At 36.1% G+C, this 23799-nt stretch overlaps 1 protein-coding gene across 4 annotated transcripts in view; it reads right to left on the bottom strand.

The window, feature by feature from the left end:
- Positions 1 to 1412: 1412 nt before the first annotated feature.
- HSD17B4 (hydroxysteroid 17-beta dehydrogenase 4) overlaps positions 1413 to 23799 on the bottom strand; it is a 60397-nt gene continuing 38010 nt past the window's right edge. For 2 of the 4 annotated variants that reach the window (XM_074166825.1, XM_074166824.1), the window contains 7 exons: positions 20616 to 20685; positions 17138 to 17244; positions 16774 to 16860; positions 14203 to 14292; positions 12138 to 12276; positions 3814 to 3941; positions 1553 to 1986 (listed from right to left, as the gene is read on the bottom strand). In XM_074166825.1, coding sequence (XP_074022926.1) covers positions 1897 to 1986; positions 3814 to 3941; positions 12138 to 12276; positions 14203 to 14292; positions 16774 to 16860; positions 17138 to 17244; positions 20616 to 20685 — 711 coding nt within the window. In that variant the 3' untranslated portion in view covers positions 1553 to 1896. Of the gene's footprint in view, positions 1987 to 3813; positions 3942 to 12137; positions 12277 to 14202; positions 14293 to 16773; positions 16861 to 17137; positions 17245 to 20615; positions 20686 to 23799 lie in introns of all 4 variants that reach the window. The other 2 variants (XM_074166823.1, XM_074166826.1) reach the window with 2 other exon arrangements.

Genomic DNA, 23799 nt, shown 5'->3' on the forward strand with positions numbered 1-23799 from the left:
GAGTATTTTTGCTTCCCACTTCCAAAGGGGAGGGGGAACAAAGCTTATTAGCAGTTTGCTCCCTCCTTGTAGGGCAGTGCTTCAAGTTTTCAGACTATCTATGGCGCTGAGAAAAAAAATAACCTGTTGTGAATTTTCATGACCTACAGTAAATACCATATTCTTAAATGGGTGTATTGATAATTGCATTCCTAGGCTCAAAGTTTCTCACAGTTCCTTTTTCTTAATATACATATTTTTATGGCATTATATGTAGATTTATAGACAGGACAGATACAGGTAGAAAACTAGTTTTTTGGTTTTTTTTTGGTGTAGCATGTGCATGCATAATAAACACACAAAGTTGCAATCAATCTGTCTCTCATACAATTTCTTAAGAGAAAGTAATAGAAGACACCTGTATCTATTTTTCACAAAGTTACTGGTAAATAAAAGCTGGTCAATACAGGCAACACTTAGGTCCTACTTATACACGGAAATGACTGTTGTGAAAAGGTAAATGTTGAGTGATTAAAGGACATTTTTCCAATAATTTCTCTTGGATAGCCTCTTTGAGGTGGTGAACATCAAACTTGTTCTGTTCCCCATCTATTCATGTAATTTATGCAAGATACTTGTCGACATAATTCAGATTCGTATTTCATTGCCTGAATTAAAGCATGGCTGATAGTACTGCTGCAAAGAAATAAATTTGTGGAGAATTAGACTCAGTATTACAAGATGTAGAATTTATCCTTTATTTATCCTTATAACCGTCAAACTCATCTGCAGCCCCAAAAGGCTCTTCAATGGCTTCAGTCTACTCACAAATTCAGGACAGCGATGTACCTCCCAGTTTTAGGACAAAAAGAAAACAAACCCGAAAACCGAAACCAATCCATCCTCTAAGATAAAGCAAAATGATTTTGTCATTCTGATCAAGGAGACAAGCCTTAGATATCCTGAATTTTTCAAAAGGTATCCACATAGAACAAGTTTGAATGAGGAAAAAAAAAAAGATACTGAGCACTCAAAATGTTGGCCACATTGGTGAAATTTCCAGGTGTTCGTGTGACTGTAAGTGATTAAGAGCATACTTTCTTCAGGAAAATATACAGTCACAGCTGCTCTCTCAGTTCTGGCCATAGGCACAAAATAAGGAATTCACTCTTATCTTTCTCTGCTGCCATGATGCTGGCCCTCATGAGAATGAATCTACACGAAGAACAATTTGGCTACAGTGACAGCCTTTGGTGCAGTGTCATTACCTCTCAGATGAAAAAGTTTCCCCTAAAGAATTTATGCTTACCACTTTACATGTAATTTATAAGAGTAACATATAAAAATGACTGTCTAAATAAGGTGGGAAAAGCTAAAGTTCAAAAGTTTTCCCTGTACAGCAAAAAACCAATAATGACACAATGTAAATAAATGGAACACCCATCTTCCAGTTGTTTTAATGGGTTTGTGAGAAATTAAGACAAAAAATAATATTAATTTTAATAATAAACCAGCTAGAGTCATAGAAATTAGACAGTCTAAGGCAATATAAATGAAGACCGAGAGACACATAGAAGGAGATATCAAAGAGTTGTATTGGTTTAATTTTCTTCAGCATTAATATAGAAATATATGCATCTTTGTAAGAACTACATACATTTTATCTAGATAAAGGCATACAATGAGAAAAGTATGATTCTCTACCATTGCTGACAAAAAAAAAAGGGACAATATTAACAGTTATGTTCATTTCATAATTTTCTGCCTACAGCAATTAAAACAGCTTATATATTAGCGGTATAGTGAATCAGTACACTGATGTTAAGCAGCCTGCAAATGTTTCAATCGTTGGTTCTGAACTAATTAAAGTTTCTGTCTTCTGAAGTTCTTCACTGCTGTGGTACACGATCAAGCAGTTCAGAGTTTAGCATAATCTTTCAGGATCATTTCCAATTTCTGGCTCAGCATGATGTTCCCCTTCACTTTTAATTTACCGGAAAAGAATGCCTACAAAAAGCAGGGGAGGGAAAAAAAAAGAAATGTATTCAACTGTTCACCCACAGTCCAATGAGTTGCTAGAACCAAACAAGGTAAGTGTGGTTGTTCAGTGCTCAGGAGAAAGCCTTCAGAGTGCAATGCCCATTTCTTATTAACAGAAAACCATCCAAAGTTGAATTTTAATAACATCCAGAATCACAGTTTACTACCTTGAGTGCAGGCAAGGCCAAATCTACCACTAAAAAATAAATACAAAACAAGTTCAGTGACCTCCATTTCTTTTCTATGTATAGCACAGAGGACTTCTCCTGGTACAAGATGAACTTCTTCATAGAAGCTGATGGCAAAATTTCACCAGGGGACCAGTCCTCCTCCCTATGCTATAGATATGCATGTATCCTTATATGAAATGAGAAAGTGGAATGAAAAGGACATTTAAGGAAGATTAAAGGCCTAATGAAAAGGTCAGCAACTACTCACTCAAGTTCATAACAAATCCAAACAGGAACTTACACAATATACCTTAAGACATATTCCAAGGAAATGCACTGGCTTTATATATAGCATATTACAACAAACAGAAACTAAACAAGATTTCATTGCATTTGCAGCATCATGTATCAACCACTATTTTCACTGAAATGCTGATATTATGATTTTTATTGTCCTGGCTTCAAAGAGCTGTATACCCTGTTTCAATCTAGTTCAGTATTTTTTTAAAACTAGTTTTTCTTCACTGTGGCTTGGCAATTTGAAAGCTCTTTTAAAGTTCTGAAACAATGTGCTTTTGCATAGTCCCATTAACTTGAAATACATTCAAATAAGGAATAGAGAGAGCCAGCAGAAAAGAATTTGAATAGATGCTTTGAGCTTCTTTAGATGAAAAACCTCACTGAAACTCAAAGGAAATACTAATGCCTAAGAATAGATAACGTTCCTGAATTGCAATCACTGTTCTTTAGCATTCTGAAGATTACATATCAACATCTTGTTTGTTTAGGCTTTATGCCTGTTATAAACAGAGGGTCACAAAGGATTTTACTCATATGGTATGTAGGACTTAAAACAAACATTTGCCACCATCGTTAGTCTCCAATTTTACAATCAAAGTCTCCAACAACTTCTGCTTGGGATCAAGGAAAAGGAACTGTTTGATACATGATGAGCTTAATTAAAGTTTTCATTTACTCAAGCGTTAATCTGTAAGCTGACATATTAAATTTGTGACAGTTTAATTTACTTTTACACAAGGCATTTTTATTAGCAAAATTAGTAGTTTTAAGCAGTTGATTACTCCAAGAAGCTAAAAGTGCAGCTCAAGGTCACTTATCTTTCTTAAATCTTTCCTTCCTTTAAAAATCTACCCAGTTTGGATGAATTTTGACCAGTTGGAATAGATCCACCTGCACGCATTGTCAGAGATGTCTCTTTGCTGCAGTAGTAGCAGTAAATGAGAATACTGAAACAAATACCAACTTCCTGCAACATGACCAATCAAAACAGCCTGAATGATCAAACTGACAAAAACCTAACCTTGGAAATCATATATTGTGAAGTGCTAGGAAACAAACAAACTACTAACTTTGTACTGCCAGGCTTTATGCTATTTGAGGTGTCTTTGTCTCAAGGTGATAAAGAGGGTATAAATTCCTCATCATGTCCTCTAATTCAGTATTAGGTAATGATGCACTTATACCTCATCTGACTCTGGTTTATGCTGTCAAAACATCCAGCGTTATGGATTTTGGAATGCAGACAGTCATGAACCAGAGCTTGATTCAAGGCAAATACTATGTCCTCATGCAAGTCAGTATGTCTGTGACACACAGGTTTTACCTTTTGGGGGTTGATCTTTTGTAGTACCACATCCATGAAATCCTCGTCTGAGAGAATGAAGGTGGTATCAGCAGAACCTCTTGCAGGTCCTTGATACACTGCTCCAGAGCCATTCTTTAAGTCAATTGCTGTGAAGAAGCAGCAAATACAGTTTTATTTCAAAACAAAGATAAACTTTCAGTCTAAAGAACACTACTCTCCCTATCTATTATTATGAAGCATCCAGTCTAAATATAAATCTTGAGCTAAGAGCCACTTAAAAAATGAAAGGGTTTTAAATCTTGTTCTTTAATGAAAGAAAATAATTGAGATTAGAACAGGAAAAAAAAAAATATTCCTGTACTAAGGGGGTGGGAGGGGCTTACCACAAGGACTGCCATTTGAAAATTCTTGCATAGATGGCAAAACCCATTTTTAAAGAACACTTAAGATTCACAAGATATTAATTATTGCAATTACCACAAAAATGTTAAAGCTAGTAATAAAGCTGTAATGTTTTAAAACAGCGTGCTATATTCAGAGAAGGCACATGTGGTGGTGTTCAAACATGCTGCTGCATTTTCCCTGTTCTGCCCCACAGGCAATAAAGCCTTTTCTGCTTCATGGAAAGAGCAGTTAAAGCCTTGACAAATATCTGTCCTTCTTTTCTGGAAAGCCAAAAATTCCTCAAAGCGTGCAGAGCTTCCAAGTGTTCTTTTCCCACACCAAATGATTTGGCAAAATGACCTATTATAAGGCTAACACTAGCAGGTATAGTCTCATTTGTTTAGAAAAATATTAGAAGAATATTTTGACAAGATGTGGTCTGCCAAATCATCCTCAGATTTTGCAAATTCCCAGTCTTTCCCTTTACACCTTTTCCTATTGGTCTCCTCCTGCACTTTAAGCACAAAACAAAATCTTTATTCAAGTGGATGTTCCCATAAGGACATGACATCTCTAATCACAGAATCATGGCTGCCTAGCCAATACTAATACTTTCAGTTAGTTTCTCTTAGTTGTCAAATTTTAAGACACTACCCTAACTAGGGAGACTTATTTCTGCATAAACTATGTGTGTTTTTTTCCAAATAATTTTTCTGAAAGGTGAACTACACAGACTGGGAATAGCTTTTGCCTCTTTGAGTTAGGTCTTTCATTTTCTGAAATCTGTTCTAAGTAATATTATCCTGTTATAATAAAACTAGAAGCGGAATTAAATGTACAATAATGCTTAGTGAGAAGTCACATACTGGATTATTATTATCCACTTGATTTTAAGGTAAATGATAATTTCAGGAACAGGTTTAATGTACATTACTAACTTGATGCACTAAGAGGAGGAGAAAGAAAAACAAAAATTACTGAGAGCCAGATAACAATTTATACCTTCTATGTTTGTGGTTAGGAGCTACGTAACATTCTTTTGCTCCAAAACAGCTACTTTATACTATAACATTGTAAACAAGCTTTCAAACATTGTTCCTGTAGGTTATGCAGCCACAGAGAATTATTTTTTAAAAATAATTAAAAAAAAAATCATCTATTGAATCATGAAATGCAAGTGGATAGCAGCAGCTCCTCAGATTAAGTTAGCCAAGCCAAACTGCCAATGAGCTTTTAAAATACACCTCTGTGCAAATGCTAGCACTGTTACGAAGCATACCAATGTAGCCAAGCTGAGCTCCCTTTGATCCAAAAAGCAGTGGTGAGCAAGCCCCACATACAAACTCGCAAAACGCACACATGTTTTTCTAGGATGCTTACAGTTCTTAATTATTTATTTTTAATTACTTCTGGACCTTAGAAGTTATAAGATCCTAAGTCCCTTCTTGTGCTTCATTTTACATGCATTGATTTTTTTGGCTGTCCCCACCCTTCCCCGAATGTTTCAGAAGGGAACCCTTCTTCCAGCACTGGCTGGAAAAGCAGATTGGATATATCTCATTAATAATACTAATCCATCAGTCTCACCAGTTTAAAGTTTAGACGACAGAAAGTTAGAATTAAAAAAGTGTAGTGACTCAGGAAAGTGCTAACAACCATTACATTTTAATCTGAATATAGTACATACTTAACACTGTTGCAATCCCTGATCTCTTTCTCCATTTCCTATACAAATCTCAAGAGCACTGCTTATCAATTCACATCTATAATTAATTGTAAGCTCTCAAAGCACAACTATGCCTGTAAACATTGCATAATCATGATACTATCAGCAAAACTGTTATGTTTAATGACATCAAATCCTTAATTCATCTGAAATTAAAGCTTAATAGAAATTCTAAAAAAAAAAAAAAAGAGGACCAATCTAATAGCTTTCCCCAAAATACAAAAATATCATTTCCATTTAAATATAATTTCCACTTCCTCTTTATTCTTTTCTTTATTCTTTTTAAGAGCATTAAGATTTTTGCTAAGGAAGAAATAAAGGAAAAAAAAAAAAAAGGAAGAGAACAACCTCAAAAGAGAAGAGCTCTGTGACAACAAATACTGTCTTTTTCACAAAAACATGAAGGACCTTCTACTGTTGTTATTTGACCCACCCTTCCTTTTAAGCTTTATCATAAATGAGTTATGACATCTCTAATGCAATCAGTAAAAAAAAAAAAACCACAAAAAAATCCCCAAAAACCCGCAAAAACCAAAACAAACCAAAAAAACCCACGCAAAACCCCAAAGGAACGAGCAGGAAGAAATTAAATCCCAAAACTTGATATGTAAGCTCTAGTGGGAAAATTCTAGAGCATCACAGTGGAGAAAGTGTGATCCACTATACAACATATGTTGGTATTTTAAAGAGGAAAAGGAACTTCCCTCCTTATAGATAATGTAGAGAATGGAAAACTACCCAAAAAATACTCATTCTTTTTTTTTTTTCCAGGGGAAAAACAAAACAACAAAAAAAAAGGATTACAAACACAGACCATCATTTCACCTCCTGATGCACACCTAGCCTAGAGTAGTGAGATGACAACTGAGACTAAACTGCAGCACTGGCACACGGGAAAACGGATATAAGCTAGCAATGAAAGAAATGAGCCGAATACCAGATCAGATTCCAACCACCAGAGCAGAAAAATTCTAGCTTTCTGAAATGAACAGAGCAGGTGCCTTCTTGTAAAATCCAACTTTATGAGCTAAAGCTATGTAACACAGCTGTCTGCTGTAGCAGGAAGCAGTCTTGATGCAAGTCTCCTACACGTCTTCTACACATATCTCCAGGATACATGTCTCTATGGTTATAGCTTCCGTCTCGTCACTGCGGCTTGCATGCTTGCACTATGATTGCAGCAGCCAGCTTGATAATGACTTGGTCCTGCCATAGCTCTGTCAGTGCTCAGGTGGCTGGTGCCTTGGCAGCTGCCAAGGCAGCTACCTGGCACACTGCTAGCGTGGCTCCACTGCTAGCAGCAACAGATGAGTAGCTGAAAGGTGCCTCTGGTGTTCTTTGCTCCTGAGAACACCTAGCCCTTCATGTCTGCTAAAGATACAGCTCTTCTCCTAGCTATTCACATGGCTCATCCACTCCATACAAAAACAGGAGTTTGAAACATGGGTGTGGTACTCCTCAATACTGTGTGTAGCAATGCAAATTAAACTTAAAGCTGAAGTCCCTTTTAAAAATCAACTAGCTTCTTAAATATGTAAAATTTCAGTATCACACACCTGGCAGAAAAGCAGAATCAAGCAGTTTCAGAGGATGAAACAGTAATTATCCTTCAAATTTTAGTTTTTACTTGTATACATAAGTCTTATATCACAGTAATTAAATATCTATGAATTATTACTGTTCATAAGATGCTGTTGTCAGAGTCACAATAAAAAGGTCAAAAAAATTCATATATATACAGGCTAAGACACTAGACATTGACATTCTATAGCAGGTAGCCAAGGAGCCTAAAAATTTAACATTTGGGCCACAGGTTTTGCTTTGCCTTCAAAGAGTGCCTTACCATTTCTACTAGAGAAATATTAAGGGGTCAGACTATTTTTTGTTTTGGTTGAGTTTTTATTTTGCTTTACAGAGGGTAACTGCAATGCAAGACGCAATCTCAAAGCAAATGGAACAAAATGAAGTCATATCTATCATAAATTATGAAGCAGTTTTGCTGTAATTTGTCAGATGTTCACAATCAACTGCATGTAACGATTTCTCCCCAGTTCTCCTAACAAAGTTTTATTCTTCTGAGAATTGGAAAGGAACAGAAGTATCTTCTGCCTTCAGCAAGGCCTTCAGAAGCATGATGAAAAGCAACAGATGGATAAATGCTTCTGAGTACTGTTCTAGACAGCCATTAACTACCAGCTAACAAATCTCAATGGCAATGTGTTTTCCCTATGGGAAAAGAAGTTGAAATGAAGTAGATTAACTCTAAAAAAGATAAATATTTTATAACCATTGAAAACAAAGGCAATTGTACAGTGATAAATACGCAGGAGAGCGCAAAGCATGCTTCAGGTAGTGAAGCCAACTGTCAAAGCTCAGAGGTCTCAATTAAGAATTTTGTAAAAAAATAAGAAAAGATAGCTCCAGTTCCACTAAGATTACTCCTTAGGTTTTGATACTGCCAAAGTCTGTACTGCTTTATCTTCTTAAGAGAATTTTCAGCATCCTTTTAAATTAGAACAGCTAATATCACAGAAATACCACTAATTAAAACCAGTTGCCAGTGGCTACAGTTCAATGTTGTTTAGACAACAAATGAGCTGTCCAAAATTTCACATGCTGAGGACAAGATCAATGGTCCTACACCTCCCCATGGCTTCACATCATCCACAGAGAATTACACAAAAGTAAAGGTCATCACTAATTAAACAGACTAGCATTAGTAATATTAGTGCTACCATCAAGAAGTGTCTCTGTAACAACAAAAGCTAAATCCAATTCACAAATCCCAATTCATTTAAAGTAATAAACAAAAAGCTTAGCTTACTGCAAAGAATAGAGATCAAATGGTTACACTAAAATGGGTGAAATTAAAACACTAAAAATAATACAAATTAAAAAAAAAAATTGTTCCTGAAAGTTTGGAAAACACCAGAATGACTGCATACGTGAGAACAAATTTCACAGTGGTCCTTAATACCGCTGCTTTCTCTCATTTGCTTCCCTCCCAGATCTCAAGAGGCTCAAGGACATTAGCAGAAGATGCTGGAGCTACAATCATTAAGACAGCAATGAGCTGCAGGGCCCAGATTGTTTCCAGTGCTGTCAATTGCTGCAGTTTTCACAACAGCACAAAGCTGTCCAAAAGTGACAAGTCAAAAAATTATAAGACAGGCCAGCACAACTAAGAAACAAATTTAATAAGGGAAAGAGGCCTAGCAGGTTGCCCAAAAGAACTACAAATACTGCTTGTAAAGGCCTGAGAGGCCCTCAGAAAGACAGTCCTAAAAAGAAGATAGATAATGAAACAATCAGCATCAACTCAAGGCTTAAAACAAAATAAAAAAACTCCTCCAAAATAATCTCACATTTCAGTTGCATCACTGATAACATGTCAAGAATTCTGAACATACATTGAAGGAGTACGCAATATTTATCCACAGCAACCAAATTCTAAATTAATTTTTATGTCAAATTTTCCTCTTTGCTTTGTTGTAGCTATGTACATTATGGGATATAACTCTCAAAACAGCAATTTTACTTTAAGAAAAGACAGAAAGATAATTAAAAATTGTTATAATCTAACTTAGCATAACATTTACAAAACTGATTTAAAATCATTGTACATTGATCAACTAATAAACAGTGGGCCAAATTTAAACATAAAGAACTGCAATTCTACTGACAGAGCTGACTAACACTAAAATCTGAAGCAGGTTTTAAAATGGTCAAAATAATGACACATAATTAAATTCAAGCTATAGCAAAGGTAACATATTACTATCATCTTCAGTTTTTAAAGTAAAAGATTAATTTGTCAAAGGCTAAAATTTCTAATTGTGTACAGAAGCTTCCATTCCATTAACAACAGGAAAAAGTCAAGCATTCAAGGCAATAAATAGCATTGTCAATATTGCATATTCTAAATTGGCTGTCATCGTTCATGTGCATTACAAAAGTCTTGGTGACGACCATACAAAGATCTGTCAGAAATCTTTTGAGTTACTGACAGTATCTTAACTGCAAGAAAGCTCTCTTCCTTTGAATGCAAAGCCACAAACTACTCTCTTCTTCCACATTTACCATGCAAAATGAATTATGCTAGCATCTGGTAGAAAAGATGGTACATGATGATGCTCTTGAATACGGAACAACAATGTATGCAAACAAGCAAAAAGAATTAAGCTGGCAATTGCTTACAAATCTTGAATGCTTGCCTCTGGAAGGTGTTTTTTTGCTTTGTGTTTGTTTGGGGTTTTTTTAATGACCAGAATAGTGTTTAAAAAAATCTCCAAAAGAAAAATTCAGATATGTACCTTCCCATTAAAAATCTACCATTAGAATTAAATAGACAGCAATAGTAAATCCACATAAGGACAAACTGTGAGAGCTGACACTACAGATGTCACAACTGCTAACACTCTACCGGTGAGTTTATATAACTATTTTAATAATACATTTAATATTTAAATTATTAATAAAAAATTAATTTTAATTATTGTATTTTAATATTAACCAACTGCTGCTTTCTTCATCCCTTAAGTGCTTGAAATTTCAAAGACACAAAAATATTCAGAAACCCATCAGATGACATAGAAAGTTCTTTGGAAAAGTGATACACAACAGGAGTCCTGATGAGAAAAGTAAGCAATAATTACTACAAGCACCCTTCTTGTCACCTAGATATTTACATTGAACCTTACATATTTACTACACCATAGAGACTACAGTAATTCATAAACACTAGCCACTTTTTTGACACCTAAGCTTGAAGAGACCACACTATAAAAAAGTTAGCAGTAACTTTTCCAAATTCTCGAAATGTTTCATTTAAGCTCCTAATAGTAGTCAGCAACAGGAAATGCTTAAAATATTAGACTACCTCCTCCACCCTGCATCCCACAGGGAGCTTTATAAAAAAAAAAATCGTATAAAAGTACACATTCTGTTCATTGCAACAGAAGCAGAAGGAACATGACAAAGAAAAGTTACGTCTATTTAATTCCTTTTAGGTAGGAAATAAGCAGTGGAAGAAGGCACTGCTTTCCTCCCACTGCTTCAGTAGGAAAGAGAAGCGAGGACAAGCTTTGAAAAATAGAAAAGGCTGACCCTTGGTTTACCCAGAGCAGGAGTACTCTCTCTCTCTGGATACAATGGCAAAAATATCCACCTGTTCCCCCTCTAATAAACCTTAGTCTCAGGAGGCAAGTAAGGCCGCTGCTCAGGCCTAACTCTTTAAGTGTGCCTGTTACACGTTCAGCAGTTTGAAGCTTAAGGTCTTCCCCAGCAAGAAATTTTACTCATGGCTTGGACATTCCTCATCAGAATTTTCTTCCATTGATTTGTCCCTCCATTCTTTGAACATACGTAGTACTCAGTTTAGGTGACAAACAAAGCAGTTCCAAAATTAAAGACAATGATAAATCATCTTGAATACAGTTTTTTGGTTTTTATTATAAACATGACCATCACTTACATTACGTTTCATTACACATGAAACAACATGACTGATGTAGTGTACAGTGATTCTCTAACAAACACAAATATCCACTTTAAGTGTTTAGGGGTTCGGTCTATGGGCTTCTAATACACATTCTAAAAATGTAAGCAAGAACACAGGAAAGAGTTTATAACCCTCCTATCCAGGTTCTAAGCATGCCCATCATTTAAATTACTGAGGGTAAAAGTGGAAAACTAGACAGTATGAATGATTAAGAGCAGTAATGAGTTTTGAGACAGCTCTTCTGAGTAGAATTATGCAGTATTTACCCCTCTCATTTTGATGTATAAGTACTCAGCCTGCATAATCTACACACGTATATTCAATATATTGATTAACTGCTATCCAAGTGGAAATCACTCCTTATCCTCCAAAAGTTGCTTAAAAGGCAACACAGGTAGAACAGCCTACTTTTCTAAATGTAGTGGTGATCCATTCTGGAAAATGCAAATAGAAATGCACTTAAGTTCCAGAGGATGATTTGCCTACGCCTACATCAAAATAGGCAAGTTACAGACATATGTTCCTAGAAAGGTCAGTAACTGCCGTTACAGAACTTTGTGTCCTCCTTGTCACTTGTGCATTTAGTATGCATTCAGATATTTAGGTCCCAGTGAATATTCATCTACTATCTTATGCTTATTTTCAAAGTATCAGTTTAATTAGAATGAGTATAATTAATCTCACTTCATTAAAAGAAATGCATCAAGGCATTACATAACAGCTACAACTTACTCCACTGCATTGCTGTTTTTCCATCTTTGGTGATGTCCCACTGGAATATGGCATTTACTTTCTTTACCAATTCATTTCCAATTGCTTTTACACGACGACCAATTTCTTCAAACACAAGGTCACTCTGCAGCCCTGCAGTCTTAAAAAAAGAGAATGAGTAGGAAGAATTTAAAATTGAAACTCTGTTTAAAATGTACTAAATGCGCCTATTAGTTCAAGCACTATGTCCAGGAAAGTCTCTACTGCAAAATTATTAAATGCAACTGAAATTTCTTCTACCACAAATAACCACCTCTAGCAACTGTCAGCATTAAACAGTACATTCAAGCAGAAAATGCTTCATGGACTCTTCCTTGAGAATTATTCCAAATCTTGCTTTTGCAGTTTTTGTCATTTATCACTACAATTTAAGATATGTTTCACAAATAGGGCTCTAAGGGCTTCTAAATTGCCCTTATTCCCTTTGGAGGATAACCATTGCCACTTTTTCCATAGTAAATTGGGTGTTAGTTTTTAAAACAAAAATATTTTTGCCAGTACATTACATTAACATGGCATGGAAGATGTCCAGAACATACTAGGTCATGAACACAGCCAGAACTCCAGTGCAGACACAATCTGGTTATCATTTCAGAGTGGGATTAGCTACCCTTACATTTTCAACTTTTCCAAGCACGTATTATTTCACAAACCTATCATTGTCTTTGTAAATATTTGTACTGGATAAAATGCTACACTTTAAGAAGCTGATCCAGTGACATTTTTCATTTAACTGGGAGCAAAGAAGCTCTCACAGCTTTAATTGTTCTGCTGTACCTACCTGCACATCAGAATGCAATACTCCTCACACTGCTATCTCATCTCCTCTTTGGTTAAGCCTAACATTTTCCATTACGTAACAGAGTTCCTGATGACATCCAAATTTGCCACTCACTCACTCACACTAGTTTCCCCTGGTGGATATCGGCCTCTTCCAGCAAACTTCTGCCAAAGCTCCTTAATTTCTCCAAGTAAGCTTAAAGAAAAACACCTGTTCTGCCCATGTTAAAAAAAATCTCTATAATTTGTTCACTGAAAAGTCCTAATGCTTAATGTTTGAACTTAAAATGCAGATTTGGAAACAGTTCAGAATGTCAGAGGATTAAATAAAACCAGCAAAAAGAAATAGATTCCAGGAATATATCACAAGCTTTATAGGAATGTCACCAGCTCCGTATTTCATAAACTTCGACGCATTAAAGTTTCACCCTTCACGGTCAGGAATCAATAGGGAAAAAGCCATATAGGTCATTAAGGCAATGCACTGTGCACCCGTGTCTTTTAGACCACATTAAGAACCCAGGACATAATCAGCATTGCATGTACAATTCTGTCTTTTATGGCTAGTCCAGTACCCAAGGCCTAATGCATGAATGCAGAGGATTTTTTAAAATATATATAGTATGCAGTGCATATCATGTGTTAGGCCTAAGCACATGCACAAACAACCATTAGACCCTTCTCTCAAAATGATTCAATGTCAAAACTCTTCCTTCTTATGAGTACACTATCTCATTTTCATTTGTTCTATTCTAATGCCTCCATGTCTCTCTGAAGAACCTGAGAAAGGCCACACACTTTTACAACTTGCATTGAGTTCGATCTTCAACATCTACAAAATAAAAACACAAATGCTCATTTTACAGGTACAGCTCCAAATGAAAGGGACTAATTCCAATCTTAAATCATGCCCAGTGCTCAAAACTTGTGGCCCTCACTGATGCATGCCTCACTAATTTTGTAATATGCCGCATGATGCTTATCCTAACAGTTCAACTGGCATCAAGCACTTCAAAATTCATCAGCCACCCTGTGTACCTTAAAACGTCTCTGTTTTTCCCCTCAAATAGATCCATGAACCTCTGTATCTTAAACAACATCTGTGTTCACATCTCTGGACTCATACTCACCTCAAGTACTGAAAATAAGACCAGTAAGTGATCAAAGTATTTTTCCTGTGTTTTCCACAAAAATAAAGCCTAACTATGCTGCTTTGCAAGTTAAGACTTCTATTGTTTTCCCCTACCTTCGGAGGTTCCCGAGCAGAAGGCTTATCCAAGGCTGGTACTATATCCACATAGCCCCCTGCAATAGCCACTTCTCCAGTCTCTTTGACCTGTGGTGGGGGAAACAATTATGTTAAAGTAGTAAGGTATTCACAAAAGCCACAACAGAAGAGCAACCACGGAGTCTTCCTTACATTTTAAAATCTGAGATGAAGATAAGAGAAAACATAAAAGGGCCAGAGTGAAAAAAACCACCCCATAATAGCACTGCAGTGTTGAGGTAAGTTAGTATACTATGCTTTGCAAACAGTTCTTCAAGCAAAGTAAGTATTTGCTTCTTGAGTAATTATACTAAAATATTTTTCTGTTTTTCTGTTCACAAAATGGTAGAAAAACCTATTTATCTGAAAATTTACCTCCAGTGTTATGTTACTGTTAATGTTACTTCATGAATAGTTCTGAGAAAGATTCTGAGCAAGAAAAAAGTTCTGCTATAAAATGTTTTTCCTGAAGGTAGGTATACAGTTGTCAAGACAGTTTCACTATCTTCAGGTGCCTTATCCTGCAACTTGCACTAGAAACAATTTTTTAAGCATTGTAAAACCAGAAAAATTACAAAGATGAGCAAAGATGAAAAATACCTGAATTAATTTCTTAATTTTTTGAAATAGTTAATTCAGAGAAGAAAATGGATTTCATTTGGCACTGTCTCTTTAAGGAGAGCCTGACCAATCATTCTGACTTATGGCAGCAAACAGAACACGCAAAATGTTTCACTGACAATGCATGTAGAGAGTTATATGATGAACAGCCAAAGCAGAGGAATATCCAGTATCACTGCCTAGCTTATTGCACAGGTGAAATTAATACAGAAAGACTACATAGTAATGATTACTCAAATCATGCCTAACAGCTTGTCACCTGCTGCCACTGCACTTTAGACAATGCTGAAAATGGATTTAAGCCAGTAGTTATATGTCTACTTTTAGTTTGATTTAACCAGAGTTTATTACAAGTACAAACATGGCTTTACTTCAGGCTCATCCAATATGCAGTAAGAAATAGAATTCTGCACAATTCTTAACTGTTGAAACAAGGTGGTTTTCTATAATCCTGTTAAACATTGTAATTTCTCTACAAACTAAGTTACTCCACGCTAGAGGAAAAAAAAAAAAACCTGTAGCAAAATCCCCCAAAACTCTACACGTTAGCAATGACTAAGCCAAGCATAATAACAAATCCAGCCTTTAAAACACAACAAAACATCCCACACAGTTTACATATTTCAAAGGGCCTGGAAGCACATAATGAATTCTGTTAATTTACACTGTACATGCAAATCCTCAAAAGTAAATACCCGAAGTCTAGAAATTCTGTCAGGCCTGGGTGGTAGTACCTTTTAAATATAGCTACACATAAATATAGTAATCTCCAAAGCTCATTTGAGGCACCAAACTGTCTTATTTACTACCAGTAACCAGAGACTGAGTGTTCATATATAGTAGCCTCAATGTTGTTATTCTGCAATTCTATAGCTGCTAATGTTCATGAGGTCTGCACACAAAACATACCTCCTTCAGCCAATATTTATTCCACCAAGCTGTACTCCTATGGAAACAGCAGTCCTATGTCCTTATGATGACTCTCCTCATTTGGTTTTGCCTGCCCCATCCTCTCTGCAGCTGCAACTATCCCTGCTGCTGTACTCGCTAATCAACAGCTGCCTACACTGTTGATTACAGAGATACGGTTGCAAGACTTTGGCCAGCCAAAGCAACATAAATTGTACCTATATAAACCAACACATATCCACAAATACCAGTGGCAAATCATAAGTTAAGAAAGCAACAGTGTCATATGATGCTACAACAGGAGTGACGAGCATTTGCTTTTCGCCTCTACGTGAAGTTATTTTACCATTAGCTTCCAGTAAGTATCCTACCAAGTGTAGGATGCCCACACAAAATGCTAACAGCAATGCCAAAGAAAAGAGAACGCTGCAAAAACTGAATTTATAAAATTGTAAACTCTGTTTTATTGCAGTTACTATGCCCAAGTACTATGAAACTTCTACGTTTAAGTAAGTTGTTCTGTGTAGATGCAACTTAAGTTTAACTCCATTTAAGCTAAATTTGTAAAAGTTTACCTTCATAACTAACTGTCAGGAGCTGATGTATGATACACAAATGTTAAAAAAAGATGCATACACAAGGTTATGAATAACTCCAGAAAACAAGTACAAACTATGCTGACCTGAGAATGACTGCTTTTTGCTGTTCCACAGTGGACAAACACAGAAAATGCAATACCGTGAAATGAGTTCTCATATTGTTTAATCTAAGGAGTGTATTAAGTCTTATGAGTATTTTCATTTTTATATTTTTTTTCTATTTATTTTTATGGTATTTTTATTGGAATCTTAGTGACATCATAAAATCAGTATGAATGTTTCATTCTATTCACTTAATTTCTTTACAAAACCTTCTTCAATGGTGTGCTTGATGGGTCACTTTTTTTGGTTCCCCTCATACCCCCAGTCTTTTAGCCAACACATCTTTCTCTGAAGACCACAATGGTGACTGTGTTCTGACCTTGGTCTGAAAATGGATTCTATTTCCCTCCTTCCACATTTCTGTTTGTAAAGTTTGCCCTGGATAGACTGGTTTCGCGAACCGAACCTGAAAAAAAAAAAAAGAAAAAGGTAAAAAGAAGTGGGGATGTGAAAAGATTTGTCATGTGTACATGCAAAGCTTAAAAGCATAGGCTCTACTGAAATGAGAAAAAGCAGAAAGCCTAAATATTAAAGTAAACATACTAGATAGAGGCATGCAGCAATAAGTAATGCAATTGTGGTAGTTAAGACATTGCAAAAGCCTCTTCCCACCCTAAAGAATTTTTTTGGCACTAAAACCAGAAAAATCAAGAAAATTAACAGCAAAGCTTGAACACACAGACCTTGATTGCCTTGAATCTGTTCACATCGTTATTTGCAAACTGCTTCAAAACGTTTCTAGCAGCAAACCCAAAGGAGCATAGTCCATGAAGTATTGGCTTCTTAAATCCTATTTCAAAAAGTAACATTTTAGCGTTTGTAATATTAGGAGTTTGCATGTTGCTTCTACAAATACCTATATTTTATTCATAGTATTCTACTCTAATAGTGTTCTTATTTCCTTTTCTTTTTAACCTAATTTATCTCACTGAAAAAGCGCCTGTTACCATTTATTGCTTCATCTACTTTGAGGCAAAGGAAAGTGCTCACTGAGAACTGGCACTCCAACACTGCCTATGCTACTTATTCTCTTATTCCCTCCCTGTAGAGGTGATAAGAAAAATAAGGAGATTGGCTGTTTCAGTATACAGGCACAGGCACACTAGACACACAGTCACATGGAAAAATGCATGGGTAAGAGGTATTGTAATGATTAAGAAGTGTGATACCAAGATTATCTGATGCTTCTCATTTTTAATTCCTATTCATGGTTGCCAAAAGTCTTCAAATATAGTGCACACTACAGGCTTAACTTTTCTTTATTTAGAAGTGGAAAAAACCCTGAAAAAATTTCAGGCATTTTGAACACATCTAACAAAACAGAGAAAAAAAAAAAATACAGTGTTTAGTTTACACTGACATTTTTGGTCAGTTTTCCTCACACTTTTATGCTTTGGAGCAGTAGTTGATTCTTGGCAGAGGAAAATCTTTGTATTAGCGCTGAATCTTTTTCCCATCCTGTCAAAGTCTGACAAAATAAACCTTTGGAAACTGACCTGAGATTTGCTAAAGTGCAACAGTTAAGTTTTAAAGACGCTGGTATAATGAGGATGTTCTGATCCCTTAACAGGGTGCTCTGACCTGACGGGGCATGTGAACAGTAATTGATCACACGTGCAACAGCCCACGGATTCAGGACAGGTCTGTGCAGCTTTGGCTTTGCCTGGAACTCATCTGCTACTCTCGGCTGCCAGTCTTTTTTTCCTGAGCTCTAAACTCAACATAGCACCTACACAGCATAAAAAGTTGTCCCAAAGGACAATAGCTGGGAAAAAATGCTGAAGTAAGAGCAAAACCAAACAAACAAAAAAGAGGAGACAGGAGAAAGTCGAGCTTGCAGAGAATCAGAAGATGTAGAAGAAACCACCTTCAAAACAGACAAATAAGCCACTAGGACTCAGTGCTCGGAAAGATGGGAATTCTTAGACATGGCCCAAATGGAAGACAAGACTAGCAGGAGTATAGACGAGAAACAGAACTTTTGACTCCTTATGTTAGGAGAGGAGATGTGACAGGACTGGCTAAAAAGAACATGAGTCTGTTTTCTTGCCGTAAGTATTCCACTCTGATCATTCTACCATTTCTTTCCTGTAAAATATTTGACTATGCACACTTTTAATAGCACTCTCTTTTTTGTACACTGTGCACAAAATATTTCTGAAAGCACAAAGATACCATGAAGTCAATTTTAAAACAGATTACTGGCATTATTGTAAAAATATTGGTATTCAGTATCTCCCGTACAGAATGTTACAGTGACATTTAGCTCTTTAAAAACTTCAAGAACCAAAAAACACCACTATTTTCAGAACTCAGAAACAGACAAATATATATGGTCCTATTCTCCTTACTATTGTATTTATAAAATTAATGCATACTCGAAAAATCCCTAAGGCACTCAAATTACTTTTTTTATCTAGTCTAACATGAAAACAAAGTAAACGTTGCTTTCATTTTCTAATAGCTCAGAAATACTCATAAGCTACAGGAATAAAGGCTCAAGAATATAAACAATTTTTTTCATGTAGTGTATCTCCTTTGAAACATTACCTGCAGGAAGGCTTAACAATAATCCTGGAATGACCTGAGTGCATTATGCTGACTGCTTGCTTCCAGTGCACACTGGTGACAGCCAGTCAAAGAGAACATTTGCAGAGATTAAAGAGAAGAAGGTTTGTGAATATGCCTAAAGAATAAAGCTTTTGTATGACTAGAAAAAAAATATTGGTGGAATATCTCTACAGTCATTTTATTCTTTGTTTGAACCTACATATAGTATAGGTATTTGAATGTGAGCCTGCCACAGTTCTAAAATCCAGTGTGGCAGTGTTCTGTTCAGACAAAGAGACTACCTCATCGACAGAGTTAATTTCATTTTTCACTGTGTCTAAGTGCCAGTGCATTTTGTGTGAGCAGGTCAAAGATTTCTACTCCTTTTGTAAGGTTTTTATAGGATTATCATCGTTATTTTAGACACTGGGGTTTCAATTATAAACATGTATTTTTCTCCTCTGCATCTTCAAGAGTAATTGGGTGATTCCATCTAAATCTTTATCCAAAAACATCAGCTGAACAAACAAACAGAATGGTTTAATAAACCAGGGGAATCTCTCTATGGATGCTGGTATTTGATTATCATTATTTATTAACACAAATTTACATAAACTTATACAAAGCAGAGTTAACCAAACAATTAGTATGTATTTATGAAAGAAGATGATTTGTGGAAGTATGTTAAGCGAGATCTGAGCAAGGAAGCAAAACTCTGCTCTACTTATCTTGGTAAGAGCCCCATATAATGGTACTTCTATTTGAAAATGAAGTAGCTGCAAAACTGCAGATCAATTACAACAGACCTCAAACCAGGACAAACATTTTCATGTAAAGTTTATGATGTTTGCATACACATTCAGGAAAGTTTCTTAAGTAAATCAAATTGCTGTCTGCCTGGATTAATCACACTATACTACTAGTAAGGCCTGAAAAGAACTCTGAAACACACCTTTACAACCACAATTGAAGAAAAGACACTTCTTTAGTAATAACATCTCTTCAAGAATCAGCTAATGTAGCCTATAGTCTGGTGCTTTGGCATGTAGCATTACATAAATGAACAAGTTCCTGTGCTAGCAAGAGGTGCAATTAAGCAATTTTATAGGAAAGAAGTGCTGACAAACTCATTTTCTCTCATCCTCCTTAGATTTATTTGGATTGAGAAGACTACACGGAAGCACAAAGAATTCTACTGAGACCAACAGAAACTCAAAATTATTTAGATGGAAAGAATTATCTATCAAAGAATTTATAGAATTTCTTCTGAAGCTTTTGATAGTCAATTATTTCTGCTTATGAAACAGAGATTATAAAGACCGGATAGTGGCAGCAAATCAGCTCTAAAAGGAAAATAGGGTAGGAGGCAGGTTTCCATTGTAGGTAGAGTCCAAGCATCATTCCACATTCCTAGCTACAAGTAGCAATGCTTTAAAGCGAAGCATTACACAGAACTTTAGAGACATCTAATGGTGATTCTAAGAACAGCTATAAAAAGCACTGGTTTTTGCAGCTTCTTAAAGACAGACTAAGTGAAAAAAAAAAAAAATTAAAAATACATTTACATCATCCATCATCCAACTATTAATACAATGGCATCCCTCAGCTCACCTCCAAGAGCAGCAAAACTTGGATCAACATGTAAGGGATTCCAATCCCCACTCAGCCGATATAAGGCCGCCTGCAGAAACAAAGAAAAAAAATGGGAAGCTAGCTGTGCTTGGCAGAAATTAGCAAGAGTCACTCAAAAACTTATCACAGATTAAAAAATTTATCACAATCTATTTTACTAGTCCTTAAATAACATACTCTACAAAAAAAAAGGTGAAATAGAAATTAAATGTTACTGTGCAGACAAACTGCCAAAGCTCCAAGGAAATGTGCCAAGAACCGTGTGTGGTCTTGGTACATAAGAAAAGTAATACAACTGCTTAATGGGAGAAAAAAACCAGCGTACTCTGCTGACATACAGACCCAGCATTTTCTAGAATTTGTCCACAGGTTCTTTAGCTTGAAGTGTAATTTTAAAAAGTCTTCTCTGACAGATTCATCCACAGTTTAAAAAGAAAAAAATACATAATTTTTTTTAAACACACACACTACCATGCTTTTTCAATATGCGATTCATTTTACAGAGATCAGAAATATTCCTATCTTTCCCTTTTAAGAGTAACATGATTAACTAATTGTGACATGCTTCTCTCTTAGCAGCTTCACGTGTAGCTAGTCCCAATGTTAAAAACAACAAAACCCCAAAGTAAGACACCAAGCTTTCTACAGAACTTTTGCTTCGTATTAAATATTCTCTTTCACTGGCAAAAAGAAATACAAATGTAGTGTCTTGTACGTACTGTGAATGTGAATAAATCTGAGAAGCAATGTCTGTTTCCTGTCTTTGTGATGCCTTAGCATTTTCATTATCAAAACTTGTATTTGCTCTATGTGTAGAGTGGCCAGCAGTCAACATGACAGCTGTGACCAGCCACCCTGTGCATCTTTCTGGACTAAAAACTTATCCCCTGGTCAGCAGATTCCAGTGAAATACAGTGACTAAATGATTGCGGGGTACTCTTTAGTATGACATCCCCAGAAGTACAGTCACGTTAAATAACATGAGTGAAGTTTTCAAGAATTTAGTAGTTTTTTATGATGGTATATACAAATTGCATATGAATTTAATTGAAAAGAGCTTTTAAACTGAAAACAAATTTTGTTTTAATTGAGCACGTTATTGGGAACCCCTTATCACTAAACATTTTCTCCCAGAATTTTGGGCTGGGATCATAAAAAATGGTATGTGTTTATCCAAATGAGGGTAAACTGCACTAAATTCTGCTTGGAGCAAAGAAGCTAACAGATTTCTCAAAGGGAAGGAAAAAAAAAAAAGAAAGACTCCCCAAAGGAAGCATTTTCTGACCTACATCTAATACCTTTTCTTCTATCAAAACTGAAGCAAAGGACAGTGTTACTAAAGAGGTTCTGAACTCATCATTTTCATAGAATCATAGAATCATCCAGGTTGGAAGAGACCCTTGGGATCATCGAGTCCAACCATCTACCCTACACTACAAAGTTCTTCCCCATATCATATCCCCCAACACCACATCTAAACGTCTCTTAAACACATCCAGGGATGGTGACTCAACCACCTCCCTGGGCAGCCTGTTCCAATGCCCAACCACTCTTTCTGTGAAAAATTCTTTCCTAATGTTCAATTTAAACCTACCCTGTTGGAGCTTGAAGCCATTCCCTCTTGTTCTGTCATTAGTTACCTGTGCGAAGAGACCAGCACCAACCTCTCTACAGTGTCCTTTCAAGTAGTTGTAGAGAGTGATGAGGTCTCCCCTCAGCCTCCTCTTCCTCATACTAAACAGTCCCAGCTCCTTCAACTGCTCTTCATACGATTTGTCTTCCAGGCCCTTCACCAGCTTCGTTGCCCTCCTCTGCACTTGCTCCAGCACCTCGATATCTCTCTTGTATTGAGGTGCCCAAAACTGGACACAATACTCGAGGTGTGGCCTCACCAGTGCTGAGTACAGGGGCACAATCACCTCCCTACTTCTGCTGGTCACGCTATTTCTAATACAAGCCAGGATGCCGTTGGCATAGACTCTTAGTACCTTTAAAAAAAAAAAAATTAAAACTGACAATTTAAAGAGAGTTGCTCTTGACAGAATTCTACAAAGTAGAGTATCACCAAGTTTTCTTTCTAGACAGTCTAAAATCTAACATAAAATTCAAACTAAATAACATGTAGTTGTAGTACTGGAAAATTCTATTTATGTAGCATAAAAAAGACAAATTCATGTTTTAACCTAAAATCTCAACTTAAATGTAGCTATGCAGCTGTTGTTTACTAAAGCTGTAATAAGAACTAGCCATTTATTGGGAGAGATAATAAGCACTATTTGGGAGACAATACATCTACCAAATGCTTTTCAAAATTACTGTAGTAAAAAATACTTGTGCTTCACCAACAAAATAAATGTAGCATTTAGGAAATAATGAGGTTCAGAGAATTAAATGTGGTCAATATATTTAACTAAAAGTCTGACGCATGAATACGGGAGATGACACTTGTCTTGTACTTTCAACAACTAGGGTGGTACTACTCACAGCTAGAAAACATATAAGCTGAACTGAATAAAACAGTTACACAGCAGGTTATTTCAGATTCAGTGCGGCCAAGTCAGGTCTGCCAACAAACTGCTTTTCATTTACGACCGTCTTTCGTATTACTTCATTACATAGATCACATTCTACATGAGAAGAGAGTGTTTTTAAAGCCTTGTTGGCTCTACTTTCTATATTCCTCGAATAATGACATTTCCTGAAGTCTTGAGTGATAACATTAAAAAAAAAAAAAAAGAAAAAGTGATGCATCCTCAGAGGATGACAAGAGTCAACTGATGTGGGGCATTAGATTGAAGTCAGTCGTAATATGGTTAGATCGTTCTCCAATTAATAACACAAACTGTCAAGTCACATTTCCTAACAATTTAGGAGTTCTGCCAGACCACAAAAGAAAAGGCGATATCCAACCTGTCTGTGCCAGTTTTTCAGTCTTGCCTGCAGACTGCAATAAAGGTCAGTGGTAAAGCTAACAAAAAGGAAGCCAACTATCCATATATTTTCCCTTCTAACTGGAGAGTAAAAGAGCTCTGCCCAAGAGCTTGTCTTACGAAGTATATGGATACATATGTATACACGTACATATCTGTGTACATGTATGTACATATACTTTACCTAACAGCTATTTAAGTAGGAGCAAGCAGTTAAGCAATCTCATGAAAAA

Source organism: Numenius arquata, chromosome Z, assembly GCF_964106895.1.
Source record: "Numenius arquata chromosome Z, bNumArq3.hap1.1, whole genome shotgun sequence".
Lineage (NCBI taxonomy): Eukaryota > Metazoa > Chordata > Aves > Charadriiformes > Scolopacidae > Numenius > Numenius arquata.